General features: G+C 31.6%; 1 protein-coding gene across 1 annotated transcript; it reads left to right on the top strand.

Moving 5' to 3' along the window:
* The first annotated feature begins 1,638 nt into the window (after positions 1–1,638).
* On the top strand, positions 1,639–12,418 carry LOC137658187 (uncharacterized). Its single transcript, XM_068392865.1, has 3 exons — positions 1,639–1,691; positions 10,561–11,353; positions 12,255–12,418. The coding sequence occupies exons 1-3, from the start codon at positions 1,670–1,672 to the stop codon at positions 12,334–12,336; spliced, it is 897 nt and encodes a 298-aa protein (XP_068248966.1). The 5' UTR covers positions 1,639–1,669; the 3' UTR covers positions 12,337–12,418.
* Positions 12,419–13,310: the final 892 nt, after the last annotated feature.

Below are 13,310 nucleotides of genomic sequence, written 5' to 3'. Positions count from 1 at the left end.
ATTAGATTAGATACATATTCAAAGGCCACCCAGAAAGAGATTAAAATAAAAAATTTTCCTAAAAGTATAACCACAACTAGACACCATCGGCTAACTTAATAAATATTATAATCTAACGCATGTGAAATGTTCTCTAATCTAACAGACGACTCGGAAACTGGATTATAGGCCACAAACAATACAAACTAGAGTCTTGAGGGGCACTCGGTAGAGCGCAGACTTCCGCCGCGGCATTTTTTCTCGACCTTTTGCTCGACCTTGACCTTTGACCTTAGCATGTATTAACTGGCATGGATTTTCATATACTCGAATATGAACAGAGTTTTAAGTCTCTGTGATAACGATGTCCAAACTTATGGCTGATTACGTGAATTGGACATTTTGCTTGACCGTGAGCTTTGACATTGACCTTCCAAAATTCAATCATTTCCAGCATTTTACATGAGTTAATCTTTGCCAATTTTCATTACAATTGATATTGTGGCCAGGAAGCTGTTCACAAACAAACACACAAACAGGGGCGAGAACATTACCTCCTTCACACTTCGTTGGCGGAGGTAAATGTGCCATAAGGGTCGTAATCCTTAAAAGCAAGTTTAGAAGCTCCATAACCGACATAGAGACTGCATATTATCAAGTAAATTAATCTGAAAGCAATTTGGAAAAAAAAAATGCCACAAAAAGAATTATTCTCTCGATATTTTTCCTTATTGAAGTATAAATGACAAAGGTTACAATACAATCTCTTGAAAGCAGTTGATTAAACTTTTATGAAACTTTAACGGAACTAGATTTTCTTAGATTAATTCATGTGAATGTTGAATCAACATTTATATATATATATATATATATATATATATATATATATATATATATATATATATATATATATATATAATATATATATATATATATGTGTGTGTGTGTGTGTGTGTGTATATATATACACACACACACACACACACACACATATATATATATATATATATATATATATATATATATATATATATATATATATATATATATATATATATTCTAATTCTTCCTCTCAGGTCTGTAACTGTAACCCTAGTACTAGAAAAGGTCACCTTCATAAAAGAGAGAGAGAGAGAGAGAGAGAGAGAGAGAGAGAGAGAGAGAGAGAGAGAGAGAGAGAGAGAGAGAATTCCATTGAAGTTATGTAAGCAAACCAGGAAACATCTGAACCCAAAACCTAACCACCGACTCAAATGATACGAACCCCATAAAAAATCTATTAATTTTCCAGTTTTGTATGACTGAGATAATACACAGTAAGGACATTTCCCAACAAGGTTAGGCTTTTAGTAATCAAAAAAGGAACTACTATCCAAAACAGCCATCTTATAGATCTAAAGACCATGGCTTAGGATTATCCCAAAAGAATTTGAACCAGATAAAACGCAAAAGAGCCCTGGCATACAAAAAAAAAAAAAAAAAAAAATATTGGTTCGTGGGTATCCTTACCCATAATAAAAAATAATAATAATAATCAACCAATAGGAGACGTCGTAGCATCAAGATGACCAATAGGAACAGCCCTACCATTGCAGGATTGGTTAGCAACATTTAACCTTGGCTTCATCGGGGCCTGAAAAGCTGACTGAAGCCAGAGAAGACGTCACTTCGCTTCCAGAACTCGACAACGATGGAGATTCGCACTATGCTCGGTAAGTCAAGGCAATCTTCCTCTTTTTGATGATCCCTTGTTGTGACTTAATGAGATTCCCTTTTTAAGTTCTTTATATATTCCTTGCATTGAGGATTGTGTTTTTTACTGATATTTATTTATAAACAATGCAAGCTATTATTGTTTTTTCATCAGTGCGATCCATGATATTGTTCGTAATATGTACTTAAAATTACGTAATGCATTTCTATGGAATTAATATACCCAGAACAAACTAAGGCATTCTAGGGGTCTCCATGAGTAAGTGCCCAACGTGTAGAGTGATTTAAATCTCCTGGCGTGACACAAAACTACACACCAGGAAAATTAGTTAATATTACCTTCCACTAAAGGAATAAAATTTCATTCTCTCGGATAAAGTTAGAATTGTTGTTGTTGTTGTCGGCTCATGTGAAACAACACTGAAGCAGGGAAGGCTATTTATAACCGAGTTCCAACTCTGAGTCAAACCTACTTGCAATATAATGTAGAATTTAAGTAGCAGCACATAAATAAATCTTATTTTATCAATCACACTAAAATAAAGAGAGCTCGCAAAAGATGGGTCACTACTTATATCAACTTCTCCACTAATGTACTTGACCCCTTCACTGTAACTATTACTAAACACTTAGTTTCATCTAATTATATTATGCAAGGAAAGGATCAGTTAAATATGCGAAGTCTACTCGATCTGCAAAACAGAGTGCTCTTATATGATACAAGACGTAAAATAATTATTATCATACAAGACGTAAAATACACTTATTACAGCAAATAGTAAAAGCTCCTTTAGTAAGCAGATGAAATTATGAAACTTTGTTAGCAAAAATACGAAAATTCCTCAGTCCTCCACAACATTCAAAACGAACTCGTCACCGTAATGGGTATTGCAATCAATGCACTGTATGAATTACATTACGACATACGCAATCTCCCTTCAGTTCCAAATTGAATTAAAATTGTTTAGCCTTATTAACCACTATCCTATCTTTCCCCGTAGGTGGGCAGTGCTTTCAGTGCAGGCATGACTATTGTGTCTTTAGTCTTTAGTGTTCTTAGTCCTCTATCTGCATTAATTCTATATCGTTCTGCTTTATTTCTGTTCCTGCTTCATTTTCCTTTCTTGCTGCCCATCCTCTTCTAAACTTCTACACTATTACTTCTATTTGGGTGCTGAATGGCCTCAAGGTCCCAGCACCTGGTTATATAGACCAAAACTACAAATGCAAGCCATCCCTTTTCCTTCCTTTCATTTTTCTGTTCAACAATATCAAACTTCTACTAAATATTGCAACTGCGGTGTCCCCACCAGTCACGCTGTACCTCCTGACCCAAAATCAGAGATCCGACCTTCCCCAAAGGTCAAACCACACCACACTGATAAAGGCAATCTTTTAAGAAACAAGAACTTGTTCTTACTTTCATTTATACAGGTATCTCTACTATAGCATTGCCAGCTCCAGTTCAACTTTTTCCCCTATTTATCACGTCCTTCATCTGTTGTTCTTAACTTACTTCTTGACCTTCCCGTCCACAACAACAACCATTTGGCATACACAAAAAACATGGTCAATTTGAGTCATTCAACAATGGGTGTTTCATTGCAGGTCTAGCTTAATTCTAAGGCAGAAAATCCATAGTAAATTAGTTTTTTTTTTTTTTTTTTGGTGGAATTACCACATAATACACTACAATGGTTTCCCCTTTATTTGGTAAAATCATATCTGGTCTGTTCAATGTTTCAAGAATATATTAATCTTTTCTTTTTTCCTAAAGGTATTGCATTGATCATCTTTAGCTTTTTTTAGTTTTTCTAACTGGTATTACATTTTGTACATACAATAAATAAAACATCACAAACATTATTTGAAACATAATCAAACAGAAGGTCCTTAACTTACAAACTTAACTGATTCCAAGAAGCTGTTTGTAAGTCGAATTGTTTGTAAGTTGAATTGTGTTAAATTTTGTCCTAGGAGAGGCCTTACTTGACTCCCACGCCTATGATTTCCAGCTACAAAAGTAACAAATAGTCGGGTTTCATATGAAATAGATATCAAGTTATAAGAAATATTGTTTTTCTACTGTATTAAATGATATAATATTAAGTTATTACAGGATTTCTTTATATTATCTTCGTTATTTTCAGTTGGATTTGTATTTATATCTCTGAATGTTTGTAAGTTGAGGACCTCCTTTTTTTCAAGTTAATAACTTTTATAAATTAACAAACGTCTTAAAAAATGTTTCCAATTCTTTTCTTTCTTTATCTTCACTTTCCCGGACCCTTAGATTTTAGGCCTTTGAAACCGTATGCCCAGCCTAAGGTAATTACATACAAGAAACTTGACCTTGTGTGCGTATTGATAATTAAGATTAAAAAAAGGACACTTCATTCATTTTTCTATGCAATTCTCATTTTGGATCTTCGCATAAGAATTTATTTATAAAGTTTTTTTATAAGATTAAAATTAGTTTTTGTAATATTCATACCTAGTTTTCACATAATTATTTTTTATATCTATAGTTAGTTTTTTTAATATATCTAATTAGTTTTTATATTTATAATTAGTTTTTATAATCTTCATAATTAATATCTATAATTATAATTATATTCATAATAATATAATTAATTACGGACCACTCTTGTTGATAACAGACAACGCACATACATTGTATAGGTTAAAATGACTCTTCATTGTCGGAAGGTATTGCCATAAGTGTACTCCAGGCGGTGCACTGTAAGCATTACTAACAAGTCTTTAAAAGAGGCTTTCTTTTGGCCCCTAGCTGCACTCACTTTTTAGCCTCTCAATATACCCCGTCCCTTTTCTTTCATTTTAGCTTTTCCCACCTATTCACGTGTTTCAATGTTTAAAGGCCGCTCATGAATGGCAGAGGCAAGGGAAAGTGACATTGTCCTATCAAGCAGAACAATGCCCTAGAGACTGACTATATATACTTATGATCAGCGCCCAAGCCCCCTTTCCACCTAAGCTATGGCTGCTGATGACTCAGCAGGTAAACCTATAGGCTCCCCCAAACCTCCCCAACCTTAGCTCACAAGGATGGTGAGGTTGCAGCGACCAAAGGACCTAACGAGTTTGGGCGGGACTCGAACCCCAATCTGGCAATTACCAGGCAAGGACGCTACCACCAGGCCACCATGCCCTGTGACGGACCATTGTGGTCCAAATTTGTAAATCAATCGTAAATACAAAATTACGAAATATGGTATTTATACCTCGTCAATTAAATAAAAACACTTAGTCAATGAAAACATATATGATCGTAATATATGAATCAACATAAAAGTGATAACAGCTAAGATTATTGTTTTATGGATTAGAAATAAGTACCCTCCCTCCATATCGCATAATAATAAGTTATAAAAACACATACGAAAGTACTACAGGAACCACTGAAAACTATATTAGGATATATACGAACCTACTACAGGAATCAAGCAACAGCCAATATTATTGTTTTCTGGATTAGATATAAATAAGCAGCATAATATAAAAAAGTTATAACTCCAATTCTAGGTGAACAAGTTTCCTATCGCCACACATCTACTTTCCCAGCCTAAATAGATTATTTATTACGTCCATTTTTATAGTAAGAACTCATACACCTTTCATTTTAATCATCTGATTGCCTTGCCTCGCCCATGTGCGAGCAGGGTAGGGCAGGGGAGGGACACAGTTTCAGTTCGTTTCGTCATGGTATGCAACAAGTTGGTATTTATTAACCTAGCCACGCACGGGTGAGAGAGAGAGAGAGAGAGAGAGAGAGAGAGAGAGAGAGAGAGAGAGAGAGAGAGAGAATAATTCAGGTTTCAATCTGCTGATAACTATCACTCGGTCACTCACAATGCACTGAATGCTTACAACACCCATACAAGTGTTTTGCAACAAGCATGGTTTATATATATATATATATATATATATATATATATATATATATATATATATATATATATATAATATATAATTTATATTTATATATGTATATATTACAAGCTAAGCTACAACCCTAGTTGGAAAAGCAACATGCTATAAGCCTAAGGGCTCCACCAGGGAAAATAGCCCAGCGAGGATAGGATATAAGGAAATAAATAAACGATATGGAAAGTAATAAACAATCAAAATAAAATATTTTACAAACAGTAGTAACATTAAAATAGATATTTTATATATAAACTATAAAAAAGACCTATTTGAACCTGTTGAACAGAGTAACATTAAACAGAATGGAACCCAAAATAGTTAAAAAAAAAAAAAAAAAGGAATAAAGTTCTTTCCTCTATATAATTTCACACCAATCCCCCTCTTAAGTATAACAACCCATCAATTTCCTTCAATATGAAGTCCACATCAGTAACTTTATAAAAAAAAAAACATATTCCAGATGATAGGCCACTCTTACCAAAGGCAAAAGAAAAGAGGAAGAAAAGTATGCCATTCATTCAACACAAGACGATACTAAGGATATTCTAATATATATATATATATATATATATATATATATATATATATATATATATATATATATATATATATATATATATATATATACATATGTATATATATAGATAGATAGATAGATATATATATATATATATATATATATATATATATATATATATATATATATATATATACAGTATATATATATGTATATATACAGAAATAGATATATAGATATATATATATATATATATATATATTTATATATATATATATATATATTTATATATATATATATATATATATATATATATATATATATATATATATATATTTATATATATATATATATTTATATATATATATATATATATATATATATTATATATATATATATATATATATATATATATATATATATATATATATATATATATATATATATATATATATATATATATAGATATAAATGTGTGTGTATTTATGTATGTATAGATATATACTTTTCATACAAAAGTATATACATATATATATATAATATATATATATATATATATATATATATATATATATATATATATATATATATATATATATATATACTGTATATATACATAATGTATATCCCAAACCATACAAACATATAAATAACCAAAACACTAAGTACAAAGATGAACTATGAACTATACACTAACATTTGTTATATAAATGCATGAAAGTTCGAAAGTTCAAAGGAAAAATAAATTAATTCTGAAATAAACTTTGATCAGTTTTTGTGGTCTTGCAAGTCCCAAAGCGACTGCAAACCACAAATTACAAACCAGACCACTTTTTTTGGGAATATATTAGACCAAATGTTGAAAGATTATATCATTTTCAAAATATTATTCATTAAATAATAAATACAAATATTTATTTACATGTAGCCGTATGTATGAAAAATATATAGAGAATACCTAAGCATACATATATACATAAATAAACATATACATACATATATATAAATATATATATTATAATATATATATATATATATATATATATATATATATATATATATATATATATATATATATATATATATATATATATATATATATATATATATATATATATATATATATATATATATATATATATATATATATAGACTGCATATACATATTTCCTAAACATATTTATGTTTAGGAAAGTTTTTATTTACATATCGATGCCCTTTGTACCCTGCTTCATTCAAGGCTTCATAAAAAATAACAACAGGCACCCAAAATCACCCGTGCACAAGGTCACTATACCCTTTTTTATGTCTACAGATGACAGTTCGAAAAAACTAGTTCATCTTGTTGCAAATTGATATTTCTCTGACCTTTCCTCCTAAATGCTGACGCCATCTATTGGCAGAAAAAACAATTATATCATGAGGCTTTGGCGATAGTTTGTCGGGCGAAATGACTTAGTTGATCTTATTCAGTTTGATTTCACGTAGAAGATGAAGACATTTTTATATTGATTATTTAAAGGTGAATGTAAACTGGCAACATTACAAAAATGTCTTGTCTTAATCCAAACAGACGGATAGTCAGTCCTGAGAAGGACAGGAATGTAATATCTATTGGCCGGACTTTTGATAACATCGTGATCGTAATTCTTATAGTAAAACACTGTCCTTTAAAACTTCAGACATAATAGAATCACATCGAACTGATCTAAGATATTAAAAACATAGAAGTTATATTTCCTGATTACCTCGACGAGTATAATTTGGTCATATTATAACCATTTCAGTTGATTTCACAGCAAAGAAGCCCCTGGACCCAACGCCCTATGAGAAGTTGAACATTTTTCAGTGTTCTTTACTTTACGATAGCAAACATAATTGGATCTTTTCCTTAAAGACTCATTAAAAGTTGAACTTGACTGATTCCAATAAAAACATATATGGTTCTTTCCCTATATGAATAGGTATAAATGTGACTTTGTCCCAAGTTTCTTATGTGGCACTCTCGTGTTTTTTTTAATAATTTGACTCGAATATTTCCTACTTATGTGGCACTCTCCTCATTCAATATAAATAATGCCTCTTTCCCATATTTCTTACTTATGCGACACTCTCCACATTTGAAAAAAAAAAAATAATATGACTTTCTATATTTCTTACTCATGTGGCTCTACATTTTCTTAAATAAACATACGCGGTCTTTATCCCTACAGCAATACGAACGTATGTGACACTCCCTCTCGGAATATGAACACAAAACGAAAATACGTGGCTCTTTCAATACGAACATGACATATAGATCACATATTTTGAAAATTATTATTATTATTACTATCATTATTATTATTATTAGCCAAGCTACAACCCTAGTTGGAAAAGCAAGATGCTATAAACCCAAGGGCTCCAATGGGGAAAAATAGCCCAGTGAGGAAAGGAAATAAATAAATGATGAGAACAAATTAACAATAAATCATTCTAAAAACAGTAACAACGTCAAAATAGATATGTCATATATAAACTATAAAAACTCATGTCAGCCTGGTCAACATAAAAACATTTGCTCCAAATTTGAACTTTTGAAGTTCTACAGATATGGGACGAAATACCCCACAAAACAATACAATCTATTACGGAACGGCCAGTTGGAAAGGTCAATGCAAATAAAACGGATGAATTCACCCTTTAAAACAAAATAAATAAATAAATAAATAAATAAAAAAGTCTGGGTCAATGGCCTAGACAACTGACGTTACATTTTCCTTGTACAAGGAAAAGGCTTCGAAAATCTCATGAGGAGAAGCAACATTTTCATTTATTTTCACTTTTCAAATTTAATTTTAGTATGTAAATAAAATTACATTATTGTTGTGAGTACCAATAAGGTATAAGTTTATCATCATCATCATCATCATAATAATAATAATAATAATAATAATAATAATAATAATAATAATAATAATAATAATAATAATAATTAGTTATAATCTTGTACATTTCAAGTATAATTTGGTTAACTTGCATCCAAATAAAACAAAATCGATAAACACAAAACACTGAAAAATTTAACACAAGTTGACCTTGAGTTACGTAAACAGTTGAGTGGAATCCAGAAATACATTTCCAGTATAAAAAGTATATAACACGTATAGTCTTCCTGTTTTGGATAATCCAACTCAGCTCTTACGTACCTGGTGCACACCTAACCTTTTTCAGTCAAAAAGTAATTGATTTATCCTTCAAAACAAAGTTAGCCAGGTGGTGACTAGGTCTCTCTCTCTCTCTCTCTCTCTCTCTCTCTCTCTCTCTCTCTCTCTCTCTCTCTCTCTCTCGTTTGACTGGTATGAATATGAATACATTTGAAACATTAATGCCTTTACTTCTAAATACTGAACGGTGTGAAAATTTAGTAGAAGCTATTTTGACATATATATATATATATATATATATATATATATATATATATATATATATATATATATATATATGTATATATATATATATATATATATATATATATATATATATATATATATATATATATATATATATATATATATCTCAGTCCCTTAATATAAAAAAACAGCGAAAAGGTTTTATCAGGTATGACGACATATGCAACGCGTAAAAAAAAAAACTTGCAAGGTTACCCACGTCAAGGTTACGTAACCTCAAACACAATAAGGAAAACTGGGCAGAAATTAGAGAAACAGAGGGCGGTTTTTTTTGTTTTTTTTTTTTATTATTACCTGCTGGAGATGATATAATGGATGTGCATGTTAATCTATAAGAAACCATTAAAATAATCCTGTATTGGATTTTGAGGTTTGAATATCGAATGCGCTGAGTATATCCACGATATATATTTTTTCTTTTATATTTATTTATATTTATATATATATATATGTGTGTGTTTATATCTAAACAAATGTATACAGTATATATATATATATATATATATATATATATATATATATATATATATATATATATAACACACACACATATATATATATATATGTGTGTGTGTGTGTGTGTGTGTGTGTGTATGTGTGTATATGTGAGTGCACATTACACCCACCCACACGCCCACACTCACTCACACACACGCATATATATATATATATATATATATATATATATATATATATATATATATATATATATGTATATATATATGTATATATATGTATATATATATATATATATATATATATATATATATATATATACATATATATATATATATATATATATATATATATATATATATATATATATATATATATTTCACGTCCATGTTTAGTTTATGTTTACCACATAGGCGTAAATGGATGCTGAGTTCGTTACAATTTTGAAACCTTCCAATATATCCAACCTACAATTTTTTTTTTCCATTACAGTTCTCTTGCTGGGATGCTGCTCATCAGCTGTTCTGACAGAGGGACAGTCAATTCCAGGAGATTTTGAAATTGCATCGTTGCCAGCGTACGAGGAAGGCTATTACCTCAACAGGCAATTCCAAGAGAAACCGGCTACTGATTTGCTGAGATCAGCAGGAGCCTCTGAACAAAACAGCGAGCGGAAAGTAGTCGATTCCAGAGGCCGCGAGTGGGTCGTTGCAGAGCCGGTGGCCCACCAACCTGGATTTTACTATAACCGCCATGTGCAGAAGGACTCGCAACAGAAGCCAAAGAAAAACCTGAACAGGGTCTTCCTCGTTAAAAAGAACATAGAGACTAACGATAAAAAAATCATCGAAGTGGAGCCTGTAACAAAAAAATTACCAGATGCTATGCCCAACATCTTCAAGGTCTTCCCTGGGCTGGCCGATACGCGCCAGGCGCCAGTACAGGCAGGACTCACCATAGGAGACGTGAAGAATGTTTTTGTTTCTACGGTTACAAGAACTGAATCTCCATCATCCGCAGATGGTCAGACAGTTACCAATACAAAAGATACAGTAGAACCAAGTGCTACATATGATAAAGTAACAAACCCTATCACTGTAATCGGACATCCACCACAGGTACAGCCATCATCAAACCAGAAAACTGACGAACAAGTCGGAGGCGCGTTCTCCTGTGATGGGAAAGAGTTTGGCTACTATTCCGATATAGAGAGTAACTGTCAACAGTACCACGTTTGTAATCCAGTTAGCTTCGGAAACGGTTTCGTCAAATATTATAAATACAGGTAAGCTTTCAAATATCGACAGAAAGTTGCTATGACAAAACAAAACAATTTAATATTCATTTTAACAATTTTTTTTTTTTTTAAGAATTTAAGGATTTGGGTTACCCTTTAAATCTCGTCAGTGGTATCACACTGGATCATATTACAAATTTAATCAAGTTTATAGAGTAATTAACGCCTTTTTATCAGTATTTATCAAGCAAATATGGTCAAGGTCATTATACTGTATGTTGACTAACTGCTCCGTATAATAACTCATGACACAATTTATTGATTATTTAAGCCTCCTTTATTGTAAGTATAATATGCAACGTTAACTCATTACCTTTATCCATATCTTCAAGTCACTAAATATGATCACCCTGCAATTACTCGTACAATTTGTAGTCTCTTATCGAAGTCTAACCCCTTTATTACGAATACAGTTGGACACAGGAATTTCTGGTACACCTCGCTCTGAAGAAGTGCACCCAGGAACACCCTTGCTGCACGGCAAGTTCCTGCGTTAAGCCCCGCCCAACAATTCTACCATCAAATAAGGGTGGTAGAGGGTATACTTCTTCGGAGCAAAGTGTGCTACGTTTTTCTGTGTCCAACTGTACACAAAGAATCAACATATCACAATTACCCGACCCTCTTATAATAACTAAATCAAGTATTACTCTCTATCTATTACCTTTTTCCCCATGGAGTTATTTATCCCATCAGTGAATCTTATATTTCAACCATTTAACCGTTAGCAGCACCCACTTTTTACCCTTTCATTCCACCTACGTTCCCCTTTCTCTAATTTCATCTAGTAGTCCAACCTCTTAACTTTGATTTCCCCAAGCCACATTCTGTAACTGAATGACCCTCCCCGACCCCAACGCCGGACCTAATTCGTGTATTATCTTTCCAGCTTCACCTGCGGCCAGAACACGCGTTGGGATGCCGTCTCGAAGATCTGCGCTCCCCTGGCTATGAACTTGCCATGCCAGTAGTTCCACGGGGTGCCAGGAAAATAACGCAAATATTTTTCTTGCAACATATTATGTTCAACTCCCAAAAGGACTATCGGCGTCGTAAGTTTGGCGTTACTTAAATAAAAAAAATGTGTTGCTTAAAAAAAGTAAAAGTTATTAACATAATGCTACACAGTACGCAACGTTATGGAATATGAATAGTAGAATATTGGTAACGAGGCCGTAACACAAAACAATATCCACCGGGAATAAAATCTATGACAGTAGCTATTGTTTTCATTCCTGTAATCAAATTGTTTAAGGTAGCACTGGCTGACTTATGAAAACTGACGTACCAACATCTATTTTTTTTTTCATTAATACCGATATTGTTATATCTCCCGTAAATAAACAAATAAATTCACCATAGATAAAATCTAGATTAATAAAAAGGGTGTTTACATTTCCATCCATACAAATATAGTACAATACATAAATGTACCAACTATCATGCAAAATGTAATATTGCTCGGCTTACAGAAAACAAAAAGAGATGAACCATCTTAGTGAAAATCAAATCTTTAAGGGGAAATATATTAAACGTTTATATGATTATCGAAAAGATTTAAAAATGAAATGCAAATGGTAGCAGGAATTTCCCCCCTACGAAAATCCCCAAATCATACTTCTAAAATAATTTTGTTATGGCATACTGCACATTTTTAAAATAATTTTATAACGTACTGTGTGTTTTTTAAATCATGTTATGACATACTGCGAGCTATTAAAGTCATGTTATGGCATACTGCGTTTTTAAAACAATGTTTTGACATACTGGGTGTTTTTAATTCATGTTATGACATACTGCGTGTTTTTATTATGTTATAACACACTGCGTGTTTTTAAAATCATGTTATGACATACTGCGTGTTTTTCAATTATGTTATAACATGCGTGTTTTCAAATCATGTTATGACACACTACGTGTTTTTATAAATGTCCAGCTAAGCAAA

Source organism: Palaemon carinicauda, chromosome 19, assembly GCF_036898095.1.
Source record: "Palaemon carinicauda isolate YSFRI2023 chromosome 19, ASM3689809v2, whole genome shotgun sequence".
Classification (NCBI taxonomy): Eukaryota; Metazoa; Arthropoda; class Malacostraca; order Decapoda; family Palaemonidae; genus Palaemon; species Palaemon carinicauda.
Note: the sequence above shows the minus strand (reverse complement) of the source record. Positions and strands in the feature narration are given on the sequence as shown.

What these genes read in the sequence shown, in the direction of transcription:
- LOC137658187 (XM_068392865.1), top strand. Translation starts at nt 1,670, where the DNA reads ATGGAGATTCGCACTATGCTCG. An exon ending in GGAGATTCGCACTATGCTCG is followed by an intron (nt 1,692 to 10,560) that starts GTAAGTCAAGGC and finishes TTTCCATTACAG; the next exon opens with TTCTCTTGCTGGGATGCTGC. An exon ending in GTCAAATATTATAAATACAG is followed by an intron (nt 11,354 to 12,254) that starts GTAAGCTTTCAA and finishes TTATCTTTCCAG; the next exon opens with CTTCACCTGCGGCCAGAACA.